Consider the following 22,358-nt stretch of genomic DNA (forward strand, 5'->3'; position numbering starts at 1 on the left):
TTCAGTCATCTAGTCTGTAGAAATGCCGAGTATATATATATATATATATATAAAAAAAAAACACCCAGCACGCCCCTGCGGGCGGTTTATCCTTCAAGCTCGGGTCCTCTACCAGAGGCCTGGGAGCTTGAGGGTCCTGCGCAGTATCTTAGCTGTTCCCAGGACTGCGCTCTTCTGGACAGAGATCTCCGATGTTGTTCCCAGGATCTGCTGGAGCCACTCGCCATTCATGTAGCCCCTTCCGCCAGGGTTACTTGCCCTGGTTCCTCAACACCTGACGCGGACCTTGTTGACAACAGTGTTGTATTTAACACTCAGAGGTGAAGACCCATATAGACACTCTCCAGTGTTAATTTAACACTGGAGATTTTGCTGTGTACCATATTAAAACAACTTCTTCAAAGTAAGAAACCCAAAGTACAGTAAAAGGCATAGAAGGAAATCCCCTTGTAGCGGTGCCTGTCCAGGGTTAGTGAAAGAGAAACTGAAACAAAGGAATAAAAACACAGGGTGAAATCCAGAGCCAGCAGATCTCCTGAGGTGCTTCAGTAAGAGATAAATCGTCTGCGATCTTTCTCGTCACTTAACAGGTTGGTGTCAAACTAAAACTTAATTGCATGAAATATGAAACACTTACAGCAATTTTCATGGATATGTTAGATTGTGGATGTTAGTCTAATAATACTGAGTAGTGTAGTGTGCATTGTGTAATACAGTGTGCTTGAAAATTTGTATAAATTGTGCCTTACCTCAAAGAAAGAATATAAAAATATTTTTACTCTATTTTAACCAGAATATTGAAATTCATTTAAAGTAAGAAAAGTAAGATACAGTAAAGGCATGGCAGGAAATCCCCTAGTGGTGCCTGTAGAAGGTTGGTAAAAGCGAAACTGAAACAAAGCAATTTTCAAATATCGTTAGATGGTGTTTGTCAGTGTAACAATACAGTGGAGAGAAAAAATGCAGCTTGCTTGTAAATCTTTATAAATAGTGTCTTACTCAAAGAACCAATCTCTAAATAATGTTTAAATCTGCTTTGAACAGAGTTTTCTTATCTGATTAAGAAAATGGATGATGATGAAGAAATTCTCCTCAAGAAGCTGAAAGGACTGGTTACAAATATCAAATGGAGCCCAAAGGAGGTCACTGACTTGTTTGATGCCCTTTTGAAGAGATTTGAGTCATCAGTAAATGACAAATCACATCTCTTCACATGGATGATAAAAATGTTGCACTGCATAGAGATTCACTTTATTACTTCAGACTGGAAAAATGAAGATGGAAAAACACTTCTGGAACTGCTCCAAGACAAAGCTGTAACAGATGAAACCTTGAAGGAATATTTAGCCAATGACAGAGAGAAGACTCTGGACAAAATCATTGACGAAATCCGCCAAGAAAAGTTGAACCAGGTTGATGAAAAGCTTTTAAATGATATCAAAGATATTGTATCAACAGTTCATGAAGGGCGTGATATTCCTGAGGACGGCTCACAGCAGAGTGAACTGAAAACCATCTTAAAGGATCTCTGTTTGGCAGTGGAAAAAACAAAAATTAAAGATACCAAAAAGCCATTTCGGCCACGACTGACACAGATGGTGAGCTGGTGCCTGATGGCGCTTTCAGAAACAGGGCGATTGATTCAGGTTGGCACAGGAGAGGGGAAGACCTGCATAGTGGCCATGTTTGCAGCTTTTCGAGCTCTGAGAGGAGAAAAAGTCGACATCATGTCAAGTTCATCAGTTCTTGCAGAGAGAGATTGTAAAGAATGGACAGGATTTTATAAAGAGTTGAATATCACTTCAAATTATAACTGCAAAAGAACAGGAAATGAACTAAAAAAGTGCTATGAGTGTCAAGTTGTTTACGGCACTGCGCAAGAATTTGCTGGTGACTGGCTTCGGCACCACTTCCATAGGTTGGACATATTAGGGCAGAGGAAATTCCAGTGTGCAGTAGTGGATGAAGTGGATTCCCTGATGCTAGACAAGGGTTATCATGTAGTCTATTTAAGCAGTGACATACCTGCTTTACAGCATCTCAACCCACTCTTGGCATGTATATGGGCCACTGCTAATCAGTACAAGAAAACTGGCACAGATACAACTGTAGGACCAAAATTTCCTTTTTATCAAGTGCTGGAAAACATGATGGACAAAGATGGTGATGAGTCCATCATTCGTCAGATAGCAGAGGACACAGGTATACTGTCAAAAGGATCAGTCAAGGACCTGAGAAAGAACCCCAGTCTCTTAAATGAAATGACTGAAAGTGCGACTGCTGACCAGCTGGCTGAGTTCTTTAAAATGATGGAAAGCAAATTTCCATCTTCCCAGTTTGCTCTCCACCTCATAAACAGCAATGGTGAAATAGACAAACTCAACAAAGAGCTGCAGAGTGAAAATGTGGATAGCGGAAGAGTGTCACTGCTTTTACTTGATGGTGGCTTCTGTCAGTACATGTACTCTGATCACAATAGCGTGGTGAGCGCTGTAGAAGAGGAAGTAAAGAGATCAATTCATTTTACACCATGTGAACTGAACCAAGCTAAAAGCAGCTGCTATATCCCAGGCTTCTTTTCAGAGCTGGTCAAATCTAAACTAAAAGTCTGGATTGAAAATGCATTTAAAGCTCAAGTCATGACAGAGGACCATGAATATGTGATGGAGAAACATGGAATCGTGCCTGTGGACTACAGCTGCACAGGGGTTGTTGAAAACAACATGAAGTGGTCAGATGGACTTCAACAGTTTATTGAAATGAAACACGAGTCAAAGATTAGTGACATGACAGCCATCACAAACTACATGTCTAATGTGGGATTGCTTCAAAAGTACAAAAAACAGTTTGGAAGTCAGATCTATGGGATGTCTGGAACTCTTGGTCAAGAAAAGGAGACTGAGACTTTGCAAAAGATTTATGACGGTATCAAAACCTGTCAGATACCTTCATTCAAACGGAGAAAGCTGTTTGAGGTTGAAGGTGTTGTTGTAGAAGATGAAAAAGAATGGATTAAAAAAATCTGTGATGTTGTCATTGTACAAATCAAACCTACATCATACAGGGATCCTAGAGCTGTGCTCATCATCTGTGAGACCATCAAACGAGCAAAGATGATCCATCGCAGTCTAGGAGACAGAGTCCAGAACAAAAAACTTTATGTAAACAACAACATGGACAACAGTCTGGTCATTTCTAAGGAGCTTGAAGCAGGAAGAGTCATCATAGCAACAAACCTCGCTGGCCGTGGAACAGACCTTCAAGTTTCTGACACAGTAAAGGAAGCTGGAGGTTTGCTTGTTGTGCAGACCTTCCTGCCCAAGAATGCTCGTGTGGAGGCGCAGGCATTCGGCCGAACTGCCAGACAAGGATCTCCAGGATCTGCTCAGCTCATTGTCTGTTTGAGTCATCTGGCAGAGCCAATTCAGTTACTGCTTTTAACAAGGAAACTTCACTCTTTATATAGAAATCTAACAGATGTAACTCCGCTTAAACAACATCTGTTTGCAATGCAGTTAAGGTCATATCAGCAAAGGAACAGTAATAAAGCATCTGCAGAAATGTCTTCAACACTGAAGGATACTTTGACTAAAAAGTCACAGACGGAAATAAACATAGTTAAAGAGTTCAGAGACAGCACAGTGGCTAATGAACTATCAAGCTACTTGGAGTCTCAGATTCCATTCATGAAGAAGAAGGAAGAGCTCTTCAATGATTATCTGGATGTACTAGATGTCGTGTACAAAACTAGCAACAACAAGCCAGAAGCTTCAGATTTATCTGCTCTGAATGAGTTTTGGGGTATGTGGCTACTCACAAGCTTCAGTGCAAAAGACTCTACTGAAGAGTTGAAAAGTAGACTGAAAACAGATCTGGATACTGTGAGGCAGAAACTCAGACAGAGAGAATCACCATCATCAAACCTCTACCACTACATTAGCTTTGGTAATGACCTGCGTGAAAACAGGAAGTTTACAGAGCGCATCAACATGTACACTAAAGCCATTCAGAAGGATCATTGTTGGGGAGCTATTGCATATTACAACCGTGCTTTTACATCTTTGAAGCAGCAAGACAGGAGTCAGAGTCCAGACTGTATCAATCGAGCTCTAGAAGATTTGCAAAATGCACTCAAGTCTGTTCAGCTTCACTGTGATCAACTTGAAGTCACTCACAGGTTTTCAAAACAGCACATTAACAAAGACAACAGAGATTCACTCACAAGACTTGACGAACAATTCATGGCCAGATACAGAGTGTTGGTGTCATTTAAGGAACACATTACAGAAGCCATAAAGAAAGTGGTAAAGGCCAGAGATGTGGGTGGGAAAATAAAAGTGGAAAAGACCACAGTCTACGCACTGGTTTCATTGGTGCACTCTGTGCCATTGAAGATGTTTTCAATGGAATCACTGCATGCACTCCTCTCTAGAGACCCTCTGAAGTGCCTCCAACTCATCAGCAACCCCTCCTTTGATATTCCAAATGAGCTTAAGTCTCTTAAATCTCTGGGCCTGACTCACATCTATACCTTAGACACACTGTTTACAGTGGTAGGCTTTATCTCAAAGATTGGTAGATCCATAATGTCATTCCTTAAATTTGTTCGGTTCCATGGCAGGTAATCAGCTTGAGCAAATAAACAAATAAATACATATCAGGAAACATGTTAGCAGAGATTTTACAGCAGGGGAACGGTGCTTCCTTACAGTGTAGATTTTCTTCATTTATTTTATGACTACATGTAAAAGAAATCATTCATATATGTATGAAGAGTGTGGATTTGCAAAATATCTCAGAATATACATATATATACCTTTTATATATCTAAAGATATGTGATATAATTATATACTGTATGCAGTGAGCAAAACCAGTCATTTTTTGATTTGCTTCACTTGAACTACTTTAGTCAGAATTCCCAGTATTTTGTTAAAATTATTTGAACAATAGTTTATAAAGCTCATGATGAGTTGTCATCTAATGCAAAATAGGAATTTGATGTTTAGTGTTTGATCATTATTTTGTTATTGATGTATTTAGATAAATAATTAAATATAACTGTATTCTTTGCTATGTTTCTTGACACTCAATGCTGCTTTTAGTTTGAGATATTCTGCTAATTATATTTGTTAACTTCATATGCATATACTTTAAGTTCAAAGAGATCATTGTCAAAGTAGCATTTTCTCATAAGATCCAGCCCTAACTGTATGCTTTATATACTATATGCTTTGTAAGCTAGACCAGACAATATTACATACAGAGAAAAAAACCAAAATCATATGACCCCCTATTAGCAAGTTAAGTTAGTTATTCCTTATTTAACACAACAGCACAGTAATACAACCACAGGCTTACAGGTTTGGCATACAAGAACTGGTAGGGATGGGAGGGTGTGTATGGTCTGTAAACAAAACATGTACAAAGGGCTGAGTATAATCAACATTCAAGTCATGAATTATGCTTCATTAACTGTCTTCCAGTATAACCAGAAATACAAATGAAAATTCCTATATGATCATCTTTGCATGGAAGTTTCCTACACTATTCAACAAACCAAACAGTGGCTTTTATTAATTTTAAATACACCCAATAATGACAAATCACAGAACACAAATATCACTTTAGCTTACAGCTTACAAGTGTGTAGCATAACAGCTAGCCTTAGCAGCACGCACCACATAGTGAGCAGATTAATGAACATTGCAATTCTACACAAGCCGATTCCCTATATGAAATAAAAGGCACAGGGCTGTCCTCTCCTATCAATGTCTACTCACAGTTCTTTAGTGACACACACAACTCCCACCACGCCTAGAAGTCCACTGCTGAGTGAGTTTGCAAGGTGCCTCTTACTAAATGTTAGCAAGAGGCACATGGTCTGTGCTCTGGACCATGTGCCCGATATCGCAATTGCGTTTTCTCACCACAAGGGGGCTCTCACACACAGTCAACATCTTTTCCAACACAGACAGACCCACACCCCAGCCCACTGTCACAGTCCTTTCACAGAGGAAAAGAATTACCACATTGCTCTTTACAGCGGTGAAGGCATTTTTTGGCACAGAGATAGTAAGGGTAGGAATACCAATTTAATAAATTTATTTCAATGATTAATAATAACGCATGCATACACCATTACAACATCAAACGGTGCCACTTTATTATGCAACACATGCAAACTACCACATCACATAGGTCAAAGTGTAGGAGCACACGCCCAAAAACGTACCCCAAAACGTACGGGTAATATTTCTAACAAGAAATAAGCTGTGAGCATTTAGGATGAATAGGGGCCAAAGTTTTAGCTGTGCACTCACAGGTTTGAGACATCCAGTCATTGAACCATTCCATTTTTTGGCATCTCTTCCTCTCATTCCCAATAAATGAACATCATCAGCTGCCACAAAACCCACACCACACAGACACAGCCAGAGGGGGGAGGGGGAGTTGAGTTTTCCAGACTTCAATTAAACTAAATTTGTATAAAAATTCGGTTTATAGAGGAAAAAACATTTTCTGTACTTGGAAATCTCCAGATTTTTCTTTCTTCTTGAGGTGAACCTATTCTACTTCCTGTTCAAGTGTTTGTATCATTTACGCTTTTCACATGTTCCTTTCTGTGTCGATGACAAAGTGTTGATGATCCAGATGTTTAGAAGAATTTTAACTTGTCAGTTTTAGACTCTGACACTAAAGGTCCAGTTTTTGTAGTGCTCAGCAGCTCAGAGAAATAATGCAACTGAAAGCAGAACCTCTGAGAAGTCTCTGAATGGATCTTCATCAGGAGATGAGGAGTATGATTTCTCTTCAAATGTCAGTTTGTTAAAATGGTGAAAAATTGATTTGTTAGCGTAATAACAAATCAATTTAGTAATAAAAAAGCCATCCGTGGTAAGGCTCAGGGTGAGTGTGATGTCTTATTTTTTAGTATCATTATTAAATCTACAGAGGTCAGAATCACTAGTTCATCTGTTTACTGCTTAATAGGAGATTTTACACACATACAGCAGTGGTGAAGGCAAGGCAGACCTGAACTTCACAGTCTGACCCAGCTAATGACCAGCAGAAGACGATCCATGATTGTATAGAAATCAATGAAGGTGTAGGGAGCTGAGCACTGTCCTGGTGATACAGTGATGAGTTGTTGATCACAGGACATGCAAGAAAGACAAAGTGCAAACCACTTCAGCCCTGCGGTGTATTAATTTGTTTTGTGTATTTATTTATGTCTTCATATGGTTGCATCTGTGACCTCAGCGAACATTTTCATTGTACCTTTATGGGGTAGCTTGTGATCATAAGCAAATGTAAAAATAATAATAATCAGATTTTTTTAAAAAGGAAATCTGAAGTATGGATAAAAATCTAAATATTTTAAAAATATTTATGTTTCCATACTTTATATGAAACTGTCACAAAGTGTTTGTTATGACCTTAGTATATGAGTTAATGTGAGATCAAACATCATGCTCATGGTCACACTGGGTCCAGATAAAACAACACAGTCACTTAATTACAACAGGTGATCAGTGTTGGACACAGCAGAGTGTTCTATGCTCTAATTCAAGGATTCAAGGATTCAAGCTTTATGGTCATTCGCATCACATCTTAACATGAGGTGGAACGAAATTATGTACATTATGTCCCGGAGCAAAAAGAAACAGAATAATGAGGATTTTTTTTTTTTATTTATTTTTATGAATAAATAGTTGTGTGTTTTTTTTAAACAAAACAGATATACAAGTAATAAAATTATACGACAAGTGGAGTGCAACAACCTGAGTACCAGTATGGAGTATGGGTATAAATATAGGTGTAAAGAAATACTTTATCAATGCTGGTCATCATGCCCTTTGCTGCTAAAGTGACAGTGTCTGTAAGTGTCCATAGTGAATTTAAGGTGCTACAATAACAGATGTTGTCCATTTATGCATTGAGAAGTCTCACAGCTTCTGGAATGAAGCTGCTTCTCAGTCTGGTGGTTTTGCATTTAATGCTCCTAAATAGTTGGGGTTTTTTGGGGGTTTTTTTTTTGAACAAACAGAAATGACAAGTAATAAAACAATACAATAAATAATACTACAAGTAGAGTGTAACAACCTGAGTACCAGTATGGAGTATGGGTATAGAGTGTAGACAGGCCTGGCCCTAACCAATCTGGCGCCCTAGGCAAGATTTTAGGTGGCGCCCCCCTACATCGGCAGTGTAGTGTATGTACTTACCGGTACAAGAAACCGAATAGCTTTGTCTTTGACCTTTTTTTTTTACTTAAAGAAAGCAAATTCACAATCAGAATAATTAACAAGATAAAAAATATATGAATAAATAAATGAATACAAAAAATAAAAAATGAATATATGAAATACAATAAAATTTACATACATAAACACAATAAAACGTGTCAACAAGTTGGATAAAATAAATTAAAAATACAATATAAATAAGGCACTGCACAAAACAAGATATTAAATAAACCAGTATGACTTTAACAACTATATTACAAAAAATGGGATCCTACAGAGTTCTCTAGTTGTGCTTTTTAATACTGCATTAACTAGAATGACTTACAAATTACTGTACACCACCCCCTCATCAACCTCACATCACCTGCTACAGCCTTACTCTCCTAGTCTTTCTTGCAGCAAAGTCATCTACAACATTATCATATGACAACTGATTTGAGACCACATGATTTATGCTTATGATAGAAAGTCCACTGAGACGTTCTTGCATCATAGTAGATCTCAGGTAGGTTTTAATGAGTTTGAGCTTAGAGAAGCTTCTTTCAGCAGCAGCCACTGTAACAGGAAGAGTGGCAAAGATTCTCAGAGCAACCCACATGTTGGGGTAAATTGCAAAGTAACAGTATAATATCATATGAGAATGTTATGTTATGATTATCTTTGACCGAATCACAGCAGTGCTCATATTAAAAAACAGCATTCCCTCTCATGTGATATTGCTTAATTATCATTAATGATGTGCACTTTAACAACTAGGCTTACAACTATAATATATACAGGGGTGGAAAAGTGACTATTACCTGCAGGGTAAACGTTAGCTAACCAGAAGGCAATAACAATGTAAACAAAAAACACCTGCTTAAAAGATGAATACAAATGAGGAATGGTGGGAAAGGTGGGAGTACTGTAATTACCTAACGTTACTTTATTATTTTCCATAACAATTTAGCCCCCTCCACAATATTAACTGACGTTAAAACAGTTAACTAGCTATTTATTGATTAGCAATTAGCGAATCATGTAACATTAGCTTAATGCTAAAAATTTAGGTTACTATCACATTCAGACAAATAATTTCATGTAGGCTAACGTTACCTACCTCTGTCTTTTTCTCGTTGCTCCTCCTCTTCTTTTCTCTTTTTTCTTCCCTGGGCACCTGACAGTTTTGGCCTTTTTGACATCTTGTGTTGATTTTTTGATGTGGTGACGTCCAAAAGGAACCATGATACGGGAAGGGAGGGGGCGCACCGTGCGGGGAGGGGGGGGTCATAATGTTGTAACAAATAATATTTCTATTAAATAAGCTTTACTTTGCATTTTAATTAACGTGGGATTATTTTTTGTATTTAGAAATAATAGTACCAACTTTTTTTTTTTTCAACATTTGTGGCACTGGCGTGGCGCCCCTGATGGACGGCGCCCTTAGCATTTGCCTATACGGCCTATGCCACGGGCCGGCCCTGAGTGTAGATATAAATATAGGTGTAAAGAAAGACTTTAGCAGCAAAGGGCATGATGACCTGCATTGATAAAGTGATAATAAGTGTCAATAATGGTTAAGGTGCTACAATATCAGTTCTTGTCCATTTATGCATTGAGAAGTGGTGGGTTTGCATTTAATGCTCCTCAGCCTCCTGCCTGAGGGGAGCGGGACAAAGAGTATGTGTGCTGGGTGAGTGGGGTCCTTCATGATACAGGTGACCCTCTTTCTGCATCTGGAGGTGTATATGTATGTGACAGTTGGGAGGCTGCCTCCGACAACTCTCTGTGCAGCCTTCACCACCCTCTGTAGAGCTTTCCTCTCTGCCACGGTGCAGTTTCCGTGCCACATGTTGATGCCAGAGCACAGAACACTCTCCACCGCACAGCTGTAAAAGGAGATGAGGACTGAGCTCCTCAGTCCCGCATACCTCAGCCTCCTCAGGAAGTAGAGCCTCTGGTGAGCTTTCCTGATCAGGCTGGAAGTGTTATTTTTCCAGGTGAGGTTGCCATCCAGGTACGTACCAAGGTACTTGTAGCTGGGTACTACTTTGACTGCAGATCATCCGAAGTGCAGGGGTGTGTGTGCGTGTCTTCCCCTCCTGAAGTCCACAATCATCTCCTTCGTCTTCTTCTCATTTAAGCAGAGATTGTTTTGCTTGCACCAGTCCTCCAAGAGTTCCACCTCCTTCCTGTAGCCAGTCTCATCATTGTTTGTGATGCATCCCACCACACCTGTGACGTCCACAAACTTTACAATATGACAGCCTGGAGGGTTGGGTGAGCAGTCATATGTAAGCAGCGTAAACAGGAGGGGACTTAGCACACAGCCCTGAGGGGAGCCAGTGCTGAGGACTCTGGAAGATGAGGAGACATTGGTCGACTTCGGAGAACAGAAGGAACCGTAATGAAAAATTGAAATATGGACAGTTGGGCTGTGATCACTCTGATCTCATGCACTCTGAATCAGAAGCAGAAATTACTTCTAAAAAATAGAAGTAACTGTTTCGTATTTCCACATCAAATACGCATCAAGGGCCATCAAATGCTGAACATTCACAATCCAATGCTGTCACTCTCTGGATGTAGTCCTCCTGTTTGCTGAGGCTGAGCATGATGAAGTAGTTCATCCTCAAGTGTCAGAGTGACATCAGGGATCGTTGTGGGGTGTTGGTGACAGTTGTTTGCTTCCAGGTCATATCTGTCTCTTTGTTCAGCAGCAGGAGATTCAGAGTTCAGAAAGCTCTCAGACATTTCAGTCTTTGCTTCAGCAGAAGGACGATGTGAATCCTGACTGTGTTGTTTATGTATTATGTAGACCAAAAAAACAACAACGGCAGCAACAACAAGCACCACAAAAACAGTCAGACCGACGATCAGTCCAACAGATCCATCCTCTGTGTCTCCTCCTGTCTGACCTGCAGGTGAGAAACAGGTGTGAGGTGTCAGCTGTCAGGTAGGTGATGAGTGAAGAACAGAACAGAATCCATTTCCTCTTCAAACTGCTGTCAGACATTATCTACTGCACTCTGATCACATCACTCAGACCAGCTGCTTTCTACAAAGTCTCATCAACAACATCTTTAGAAACAAACATCAACAACCAGGAAGCAGCTTCACCTCTGATCACACACACACTCAACTCTACTCACTCACCTCGAGGATCAACATGAAGGTAGATGATGCTGATGGGGTCACCACTGAGATTAGCTCTCTTTCTCCGGTTTGTTTCTGGCTTGGCACGACACTCGAATGTTCCAGCATCATTAATCGTCACATCCTTCAGAATCAGAGACACGTCTCCAGCCTTCATCTGTCTGTCCTGCAGATCCACCCGGTTCTTAAAAGATGGATGCTGGTTGTGTGAATTAAAGTGACCGTCCCGATACAAAAGCACATATTGATCCCCCAGGTCAAGTCTGCTCCACTCTACAGTCATATGAGGATGTCCGTTGTTTGGAGCTCGGCATAGAAGAGTGATGTTCTTCTGTCCAGATTCAGCTGTGATGTTTTTCTGACCTGAAAGTGGAAACAACACAGAACAGAGAGGTTAAAGGTCTACGGTCGACTTCCAAAGTTCACTAACTGTATAATGTTTAGTAATACTGACCAAAATAATCCTGATTATGGTTTTGGCTGTTCTGTTCTGTTCTGTAAACTTCTGTTTAAATCATGTTAGGGTGAATTGTTTTCCCTCTTTAAAATTGCAACATTTCACTCAGTGCAGTTAAATGGCCTCCCCTAGAGCTTGATAACCACTGAAACCTTTACATTCAGTTCCTGTCACCCCACTGAGCATCATTACTCTTGTACTTGTTTGTTTAGTTGGTAGTTTAGAGAGTGCCATCTGGCCAGTGCCAAAAATTAAACAAAATCTGTATTTATTTGCCAATACAAGTATCTCATAGTGATAAAATCCCTGTGGTTGTTCTTCACTTTATCCAAGAAATGTGAAAAAAAAAAACCAAAAAAACAATACAAATATCAAGAAAAACTAGATTTGTACCACCGCCAAAACATTTGGCCACAACTATACAGGAAATATTTATGCTTCAAAAAGTTCTCAACTTTAACTATCACTGATGTAAAAGTTGTATGAAGACAGGAGGAGTGATAAACGACTGATGCATCAACATGTCATTTCAAAATCTGCTTAAAACCTCAGATTTGACTCTATTACAGATCACTCTGTTCACATAAAACACACATCCAAGTTTTTTTGGTGGTTGTCTACCCCAACTGTGTAGGGTGAGAGGCAGGGTACACCCCGGATAGACCACAAGTCTATCTCCAACACACAGAGCCACACCCGCCTGTGGGAGATTAATCAGGTTTGAACGGGCTCTGCCGTCGACCTGTTCAGATCGTTGCTCAAAATGACTGTAGAATAAAGACCTATAAACTCCGGCGCCGAGGCACATAGGCGTCTACGCGCCTGCGCTCACTAACCATGGGCGGGGCTTTAACTCGTGGGCGGGGCATTTTCACACTACGCTTAGCAACAAATGACTGTAGAAAAGTTTATCGGGATTGGTCGTCGCGGTGGCGCCTTATATTCTCCTGCTATATATATGACACATGGCACATTACGGAATTTTTCGACTTCGGTGTGGATAGAGGAACGTTAGGCTTCAGCTTGTGACGGTAAGCAGAGACTATTTGTACACATACTCTCCTGACTGTGAGCCTCTTACACGCACTTGTTTTATTTTATGCACTTTTTTGAGATATGATTTTTAAACTGTAGTTTCCTTTCAAACAATTTCCACGCCGAGTTTGCTCGGTTCTCTTTGTTTACCATTTTATTTAGGAATGATTTTCAACATTATTTTAGACATACTTGGCCGTTTGTGAGCTCACACCACGAACATAAACAGGATTTTGGTTTTTGTTTTCGCTCCGTTGTTGTCTTGAGAGAGTTTCTATATTTTTGGACACTTTCTCACGTTTTTTGTGTTTGTGGACACAGCGTTGCGAGGCTTCTTTTGCGTTGAATTTGATAATCTCAAAAGGTTTAGTTACAGAAAGAATGTGAGAACAGGGCGTGTGTTGGTGTGAAGGGTAACAAGAAGCATTCAAACACTGGTAAACCCTGGCACGCAAACACGCACTAATGGCTTCTTTGAAAACCAGTTTGACGATGTCTCCGTTTGAAAGGCTTGCCTGAATGTCAGCTCACCTTTAGCTGTTTTATAGTCTAAGCGGAATAAAGTCCAAGAACATCTGACAGGCACACCTAGTTTCATTGAAACTACTTTGTAGACGACTCACTTTTGTAAGGAGTGCCTGATAAATCACGTTGAATGGAATCAAGTCCAAGAAAAGGAAGGATGATATTTTTTTAATCAGTTTTTTTGTTGTCAGTTTTAGTGTGATTTTAAATCGTGCTTTCGTGGCTCACTTTAGAGACATAAGCACGAATTCAACTTTTTTTTTTTTTTTGCTCCTTTCTTTCTCCCCCTTTTGTTGTGGCTAAATATATAATTTGAATAAAGCCCAAGAAAAGGACACATTTTAAGGTATTGTGTGATTTAATGTTCATTTTCTGTGATAATAATTATTAGCACAGTTATCCTCTGTGCCATATGTAATTTTTAAAACAGAATAGCTGTCCGTAAATTTAAATGTTGAGCTTACCCTCTGCAGAAATCTCAGCGCAGAAACACATGAGAGACCAGAAGAGAATCATTGTGGTCATTTTTCTCGAGAGGAAACTAAATCGAGGAGCAACACAGCTCATTACTCTACTAACTACTAACTACTAATGATCATGGCGTAACACCTTACGCCATGATGATTTGGGCAGTGAGGTACTTTGTCCCCACCCACAAAATTGCAGAACGTCACAGAACGTCTTGTTGGAAAGGACACACATCAGGAAAAACACTTAAACCTCTGAAATGATTATGACCCACTTTTTTTGTTTTGTTTTGTTTTTTTCATTGTAAAGCGATGAGTAACTATTCAGAAAGAATGAAACCTGCACCTCAGCTGCTGAAAAATTCCAGCTTTGAATTTGAAATGTGGAAGCAAAGTTTCTGCTCTCATGTTGGCTCTGTTTTGTGTCTTGCAGAAACGCATCAGAAGTTTCTGGCACCACTTCAGCTCCTTCCACGATTCACAGAGCCAAGCAAAAGATCTAATGATGGTGATGATGGTCCTGATGAAGGCCACAAACCTAAATGTGTCACTCAAGCAGTAAAGTTTCTAAATCATTCAAATTATTGCTTCAGGACTCTGTGTGTTGATTTCAATGACAGCTTATTTATTAATAAGTAATTATTAATATTATTGTTAAACAACTCCAAATTTAAGAAAGAGGTAAGTTTAGTTTTACAGAAGAGAGCAGTCTCTCTGTCAGGTGAATATCTACAAATATACTAACAAATTAAATCTGCATCTGACGATGACAGTCAGCAATGCAGCTCGATTTGAAAACATTAATATGAAAATAAAAGAATGAATGAATGATTGCCTGTCTGAACTTTTAATGTGACTCTTTCCTTACTTGTTTAAAATGTCTGAATGATCAGTCATTATTGCTTTTTGTGAAACCTCAACACAGAAAAAGAATAAAAACTAAATTATGTGAAATTCATCACTTTATTGCTCTAAGTCTCTTTTTTTTGTCTTTCTTTAGTACAGTGTTCATTGATTGCTTTATTTTTTGTAATGTGAGGGTGTGTATTACAAAAACAAAGTATCCAACCACTGACAAACGGACACACCATGCAGTTATTTGGAAAATAGTTCCTGGATGTGTCAGTCTCCATGGAGCACCTGAATGGGAACTGACATTCACCTGTTTGAAAGTGGAAAACATCCAAGAAAAGGGCACTTTCTAGAATATAATACATAATGTTTCAACGAGTTAATGTTGTAATTTTGATGTACTTGGTGCATTTTTTTTTCTAATATTGTCACTAATAAAATATCAACATAATTTAAGATGTTTTAAATGAAGTGAAACTGCTGCCAGCCTTTGAATTTACCCAGCCATTCAGTGTGTTCTCCCTGTGTCTCTGTGGACGGTCTCTGGCAACAAAGTTTCTTCCCAAAGTCCAAAGACAGACATGTTAGTTGCTGCAGGTGCTAATGGTCTGTTGGTCCTGCATCAGACTGGTGACCTGTCCAGGGTCTGGGCTCCTGTCAGTCAACTCTCTGGGTTTATTAAATAGTGAAAGGGCAGAATAAACGTTAGAATCAAAAACATTCAGAGCTGAAGAGCCTGTTTTATTCAGAAATCTATTGTCCAGATAAAGTCATTGATCATCAAGTTCAAGAGTCTCTTCCGTCATGTTTTTAAGTCTTTCAAAGCAAAAAGCCAATAACAAAAATTAAAATAAAATCATGAGATAAAAGGGGTTTCATGAAGAATCAAATGAAGAGTGTTGTGTTACACATTGCTCTTTAACAAGGTGACACTGGAGTCTGTTTATGTGGGTCTACTCTTATTAACTAATCCAGAAGATAGATACGGTCATCTTTGTTATCTCAGCTGATTTTCAATTGTAAATCCACACTTCTGCTAATACTTTCAAAAATAAAATAAAATAACCTTGATCTGTTGATTTTACTCTTACACTTCTGCTAATACTTTCAACTGTTGTAATTTATTGTGATAATTTAATCATCAAAAACAATCCAAAATAAGTACTGAAGAGGTTTACAGCTGACCGTCAAGAGAAACATGTGTAATTTGAGACTTAAACAGGAACCTTTTTACTTCCATAAAGGACAGTTTTATTTCACTCATACCAAAAAAACCAAAAACCAAAAAAACAGTGAGCGGCACACAATGTCTCTAATGTCTGTCATCTGTCTCTCATCTGTAGGGTGGAACTCGCTCTGAGAAAGCACTCAGCCATAGTGACTGTGCGTGTTTTTGTTTTATCTGTCATCATCCCCAATCACAGCTCATGAGAAAAGTCTTGTTGTATAACTGTGTTTATGTACATTAGCAGAATTTAGAAATACACTATTTGCCTGTTAAACATTATTTTAAGCAACTCTGAAGATAGGAAATAGTCCAACGAGGAGAGACTATGAATTAGTAAAGTGCAAAATTTGAGTAAGAAGGTATCTAATTTGGTGTAGAAGAAGAAGCACCCCCTCCAAAGAAAACAAAAACAAACAAAAAAAAATGTCTGGAGTTGAAGTTGTTTCTCATCGCTGCTAATTGCTAATGTGAGACCTATGTTGGACTGTTTTTGTGAGAAATCAGCCAACAGAGATTCACTGTTCTGCCTATTTCGTTGCAAAGTAGTCGTTATGCAGAGCTATCACATGTACACCTCTGTCCACTCAAGTGTCATTCATCCCTATTGGCTCACCACAACGAGGTGCAGAAGACACCATGGACAAAAAGACACAAAACAAACTAAAGTGGGATTTATGTCTTGGAAGAGTTTTTCAGCCATGGTTTTAATATGAACTGTGTATAATTGGGAGTAGAGGAAGCTACTTAGTGGGATGTGAGTGTGTTACTCTGTCAGAAGGATAAACTGAAGCTCTCACCCTAAACACAGACTGAGGGGCTCAGACCACAGAGGGAGCAGCTGGAAACAGACCAGGTGGAAGATCAACAGCATGCTTAACACCATAAGACAAAGGTGATGAGTTGTCCTTGTGAGAAGTAGATAGAAAAAAACCTTGAGAGATGAGGCCCTGTGGAATGTAGAGAAACATGAACCCACAGCTGGGGGTGTATAGGTGCACAGAACATAGTAAAAGTAGATGTAAGTCGTGAGCATACAATGTTTCAGTTATGTTAGCTTCATGGTTTGGTTTTTCTCACTAATGATTATGTGCTCAACATCCACTCTGCACGTGCTTACACACACACACACACACACACACACACACACACACACACACACACACACACACACACACACACACACACACACACACACCACTCTGGCTATGCGTTGCTTTGGTTACCATATAAGGGAATCCCCAGGGTTTTAGAGCATGTTTTGAAGCCCCCACCCCGAAGGGTGAGACTAAAGGTATATATGTGTAGGACTGAGGCACGGCCCCTCAGATCTGCTTTTTACATTGCATGATCTCCCTCTGCACAGAGGTTTGAATAAAGGAGCATCACAAGTGTTTTGGAGTCAATAGTGTTTATTTTTTTCCAGCAGTAGCAAAAGGATGAGAGAGATCAATGAGAATGATCTAAACATCCTTCAGAGCAGTGAAATTTGATGCTGGTAAAATATTTTTTTTACAGCTCAGGGTGGAAATTTTATCCCACATCATTCTGTTTTATTTAGCAAACAATACATGTCATCTGGTCCTCGCCTGATTTTGACTGAGTTCATTTATTCTCTGTTTATTGGGCAAACAATAGAGTCTGTTTACAAGAAGTGTGAAATGTTCCCAGTGGCTCTCACGTGTCAGTCTGCTGTTTTCCTATAACTCAGAGTCACAAACTGCAACCACATAAGTAACAAATTCAACACAGATAAAGATTATATATTTAGTTATTCTCAGGAATGTTTCTGCAAAACAAAAGTGACTTAATCAGAGCAGAAGAGTCATGAAAGGAGAGGCCATATGAAACCATCGCACCATCAGAACAGACAGTCAGCATGACTAATGCGTGACACATCATCATGTGAATGAATGTTGCAGTCATAATGTATCTTACAGCAGAGCTTGATACTGTGTGATATGTTTCAAACAGTCAGCAGTTTGTTAAACTCACAGGAGAACTAAGTTAAACATGGTTTAACAAGGACAATGAACTGAGTGAGATAAAATGGCCCAAGTGGAGTGTGTGGTTTGGTAACACAGTCTGTCCACAGGTTGGGTGTTGTTATATTAGAGATTAACTTAACTTTTAACCAGCAAAGATTAAATAGCATCAAAAATCGAAGAGAAAACTGCTGTATGTAAGTGCAACTGAATAGAAAACACAAGTGTTTATTCTGCTTTTGAAGTTAAATGCACTTAAGTCAAATAAACATTTTGACCACGACTAATCAGACACTACAAATTGGGAGTAGAGGAGTCCGGTCTGGGAAATCTGTACCACATATTTTAGTAAAACATGAAAGATTTGAATTTTTAATTTGAGGAAAGTTTGTTCTCATGTCATATTTACTGTCTCTTCTTTGTGTTGTGTGGAGCTTCAGTGCCAAGATTACCTCAGAACAACAACAACAACAAAATTCTACTGGAGCTTTTTGCAGTTCATGGATAGTGTATTTATAAGTCACTGAGTGTGAAAAAAAAAACTCACAGAGGAAACGAAAGTTAAGCAGTAAGTTTTGTTTTACAAGAAATGAGAGAGATGGCTCCACAGGCTCCACCCACAGCCTGCAGCAACTGTTGGTCACATGGAAAGTTTCCAACATTTATTCTCCAATTTTAATCCATAAAAAGGATATTTTAATGAAATATAACTCATTGTGCATTACTCAGATGGATTATCATAGGTTTTGCTGCAGGTTTTACTCTGTTAAATACACAGAAAAAGTGAACAAGTTATAAAGTTGTCTCTGGAGGTCAGTTATAAACACTATGAGCTGTACCTATAAACAGGACAGACAATTGTTTATGGATTTCTAACATTTATTCTGCTCTTTAAGCATATTTATCAAACCCTGAGTATTGACTGACAGGATGAATGTGTGAAGGTGATGAAAAGTAAAGAGCCACAAACAAAATCTGTCTTGACACACACACACACACACACACACACACACACACACACACACACACACACACACACACACACACACACACACACACACACACACACACACACACACACACACAGTAATCTGAACTTGACTGGAATGCATTCAGCTGCTAGCTGGTAAGAAATCACACGTTCAGTGGTTTGTAAAATACACTGTTGAGTCTGATCAATTTAGTTAACTTCAACTATTTAGATCTAAGTCTCTACTTTTGCTGCTCCCCTCTTGTCTTCTCTCTACACTGGGTATTTTTGTGTGTAGCTTCTTTTAATCATAAATCACTGTGAACAAGTATCCTCAAGAAAACACGTCTCACTTTCTGAGAGCTGTGAAGGTTTACAGCAGCTGTTTTTAAAGATGGGCTCTGCAGGCACAGACAAGAAGACTGAAGTCTGTTTTCTTCTTTATGTTCTGACCATGAATATGCACTGACCCAAGTGTATCAGAGTGGGGAAACTTTTAGTCTCTCTAACGTAAATCCTCACAAAGATCAAGAAAAATCACTGGCTTTTAAGTATTTCATTTAATTTGAAGCCAATGCTTTAGAAGGAACTTGGCTCTGTTTTGTTCCCCCACTGCTTCATGACTCTGTGCCAAGTTAAACTGAAAACACACACAAAAAAAGATATCCAAAAGAATAAAAGAATCCAGGGGATTTCATTTGTTATTCAAATAGGTTATTATGAATTGGTGATTTAAGTCATTTGAAACCCTTTTAATGCCATAAAGATCACTGTGTGTGTCTGAGATGGACCAACAGAAGCTTCACTGCTGATTTTCTCTTAATATGCAGATAGAAACAAATCAATTTTAACAAATTAGTTCATTACAAGATAAACAGCTGCTGGAGCTTTGGGAACCTCTATAGGTCAGAGCTCAGGAATGCCATTCATGAGGACTTCTGACATTTATGACGTGTGCACTGCTCTTAACAGACATCTATGCAGATGTGTTTCAGACATACAAAATGCAGTTTATCTGGAAGCTTCTGGGGGTGCTTTATGAGAAATGACTCCAGGTGAAATCACATCAAGTTTATGTTCATCTGTCTTTGGACTCTCCCTCCTCTATAAGAAGAGATATACATGAGTAAAAACTGTGATCAATACAACTTTCATGCTTATCTGTGCGTGTAGAGTCTGGATGTGGTCAAAGCTGCTTGGACTGTTGTAATGATCATATTTCTTGATCAATGCATGTGTATAACCAGCTTATAGCGTTTAAAGAGGACACATTTAGTTGAACGGTAAGTACAGAATTTAACAAGCTCCTAAAATATGTTGAAATTATTTCACTTTTCATTCATTTTCCTAAAAACATAAACACTGATAAGTCAAGGACTATGAGCACTTTTCACTTGTCTTCTCACTTGTATGATCTGTGGGGCTCAGGCCTTAAATGCAGTAAAATGTAGGCCTGCTCCTCCTGCCTCTCTCTTGCTAAGTCAGTAAATATCAGCAGTTGCATATATTAGCAGTAAAGTAACAAAGAGATTCATATTTTACTATACAGTATACGAATATATCACTGATGGTGTTAGGAAATCTTACACCGATGGATTTAGTGGCAGAAACACACACGGGCACAAGATAGTTGTGATGCAAGTTTATATACAATGATAGGGAATATTTACAAGGGAGGGGGCTATATACAGTGAAATGTAAAAAATGTGCAAGGAGAGCGAAGCCGAAGGGATGAAACGGAGCCGAGGTATGCGGGTGGGCAGATGACGCACCGGGTATTAACAGCTCTGTATCGGGGTCAGAGTAGGGGAGACCGGGGATAGTTGTAACGTGGGTCAGTTGTAACACTTTCAATTTCTCCAATCAGGGCTAAGTTTCAAATGATGTGACTCATCCTGTGCATGCCCAATTCAGTTCTGCTATCACATGTGAAAAATCAGCACATTTTGTCAAACACAGACAATTTAACATGAAAAAAAGTAATTTGTATGCCAAAAAGTAAGTTTTTCTACTTTATTTCAATTTCTAATAGCATTATCTGCTTTGCAGTTAAACTCATCAAACTTAAATTATGTTATTTGTATGTCTATGGGGATATATTCTGTGTAGGTCTTTAGCGCTAATGTTTTAGCCGTTGGCTGTAATGTTAGCTAGTTCATGGCTATAGGAGTCTGGGTCAGTTGTAACAGCAACAGTCTGGGTTAGTTGTAACAATAATGCAGATGTTACAACTTACCACACTATTACTTTAACTTATATTAAACAAGTTTGTGAACGACATCAGCAGAGAGAGGTTCACTGGTCACTTTTGTATATGCGGTTAATGCCATTGGCAACACAATTCCTCCACTGTTTGTGTTCCCACACATACATTATGCAGACCACTGTGTCAGAGATGGACCAGTAGGAAGTACTGGTAGTGGAAATAAATCAGGATGGGTGCAAGAAACAGATTTCCTCATCTTTCTGAAGCACTTTGCAAACCACACCAAGGTAAGCCATGATAAAAAGTAATGGAATTGCGATGCTGGTGAACAACTACATTTTTTCAGCTTCATTGTTATGTTCAAAATTGGTGCAAGAGTTGTAGGTTATAATGCCCACTGAGCCAATGAGGCCAAACTCAAGGAAGACCAACCAAAATTAATGAAATATTCAGTTGCAGAAAATTCCATAATTTGTCTTTTTTGGGGGGTTGGAATATGTTCAAAAGTTAGATTTCTGCATTCTGTCACACATGCACACAGCTACATAAATGGATGTAAGTGCATTCATGTGTTGAATAAACAAAGATTACATGTTAATATTTTGTCAGTACCCTTATTTCATTGTGTTACATTTCACCCCAGGATATGTTACAACCCAGACTATGGGGTTAATTGTAACATTTCACTCTTTGTGTTTGAGGCCATACCATGCAATGGGTAATTGTGCTGCAGAGAAAATAGCTGCACTATTTAATAGCAGAGACATGTAAATACTTTGCATTACATTTTGAATCCACTACCTTAAACAAGCTTCAATTTACAGACAGAAATGTCAAAAATGTTACAACTATACCCGGTCTCCCCACCACGAATATGGATGGATGTTTTCCCTACTGTTTTATATTTATTTATATGACCAAAACTAGAACTACAGTGTGACAGTGGAATACCAAAGCTGACCTAAATTATCATATGTAACACAGAAATCTGCTGTATTGTTCTCAGTATTTTTCCACTGGTGATGCACAGGGAGTGACTCTGCAGCCAGTTTGAACCAGCTCACTGTGCACACACATTATGTTGTTGGTTCACACTGCTTTGTACGTCAGACTGCTCTGAATGTAAATGTGATGCAAATTCCTAACCTGCTGGTTAAGGAGTCGATTCCCAGGGTCTCATATTTCACAGTCAGTATTTAACTGGAAGGTTTATGTCTGAGTGAATCTGAAGTCATCTGAACGATATATATATA

General features: G+C 38.9%; 1 protein-coding gene across 1 annotated transcript in view; it reads right to left on the bottom strand.

The window, feature by feature from the left end:
- Positions 1-22,358, bottom strand: part of LOC146673412 (uncharacterized) — a 188,013-nt gene that overhangs the window by 163,480 nt on the left and 2,175 nt on the right. The window contains exons 2-5 of the mRNA XM_085400950.1: positions 11,384-11,746; positions 10,788-11,145; positions 10,393-10,584; positions 9,987-10,116 (exon numbers count right to left, since the gene is read on the bottom strand). Of these exons, the coding sequence (XP_085257076.1) occupies positions 9,987-10,116; positions 10,393-10,584; positions 10,788-11,145; positions 11,384-11,746 (1,043 nt within the window). The remainder of the gene's footprint in view (positions 1-9,986; positions 10,117-10,392; positions 10,585-10,787; positions 11,146-11,383; positions 11,747-22,358) is intronic.

Source organism: Rhamphochromis longiceps, linkage group LG3 (genome assembly GCF_057381845.1).
Source record: "Rhamphochromis longiceps isolate RC_006_pf linkage group LG3, R_longiceps_female_GT1.1, whole genome shotgun sequence".
In the NCBI taxonomy this organism is placed as follows: Eukaryota; Metazoa; Chordata; class Actinopteri; order Cichliformes; family Cichlidae; genus Rhamphochromis; species Rhamphochromis longiceps.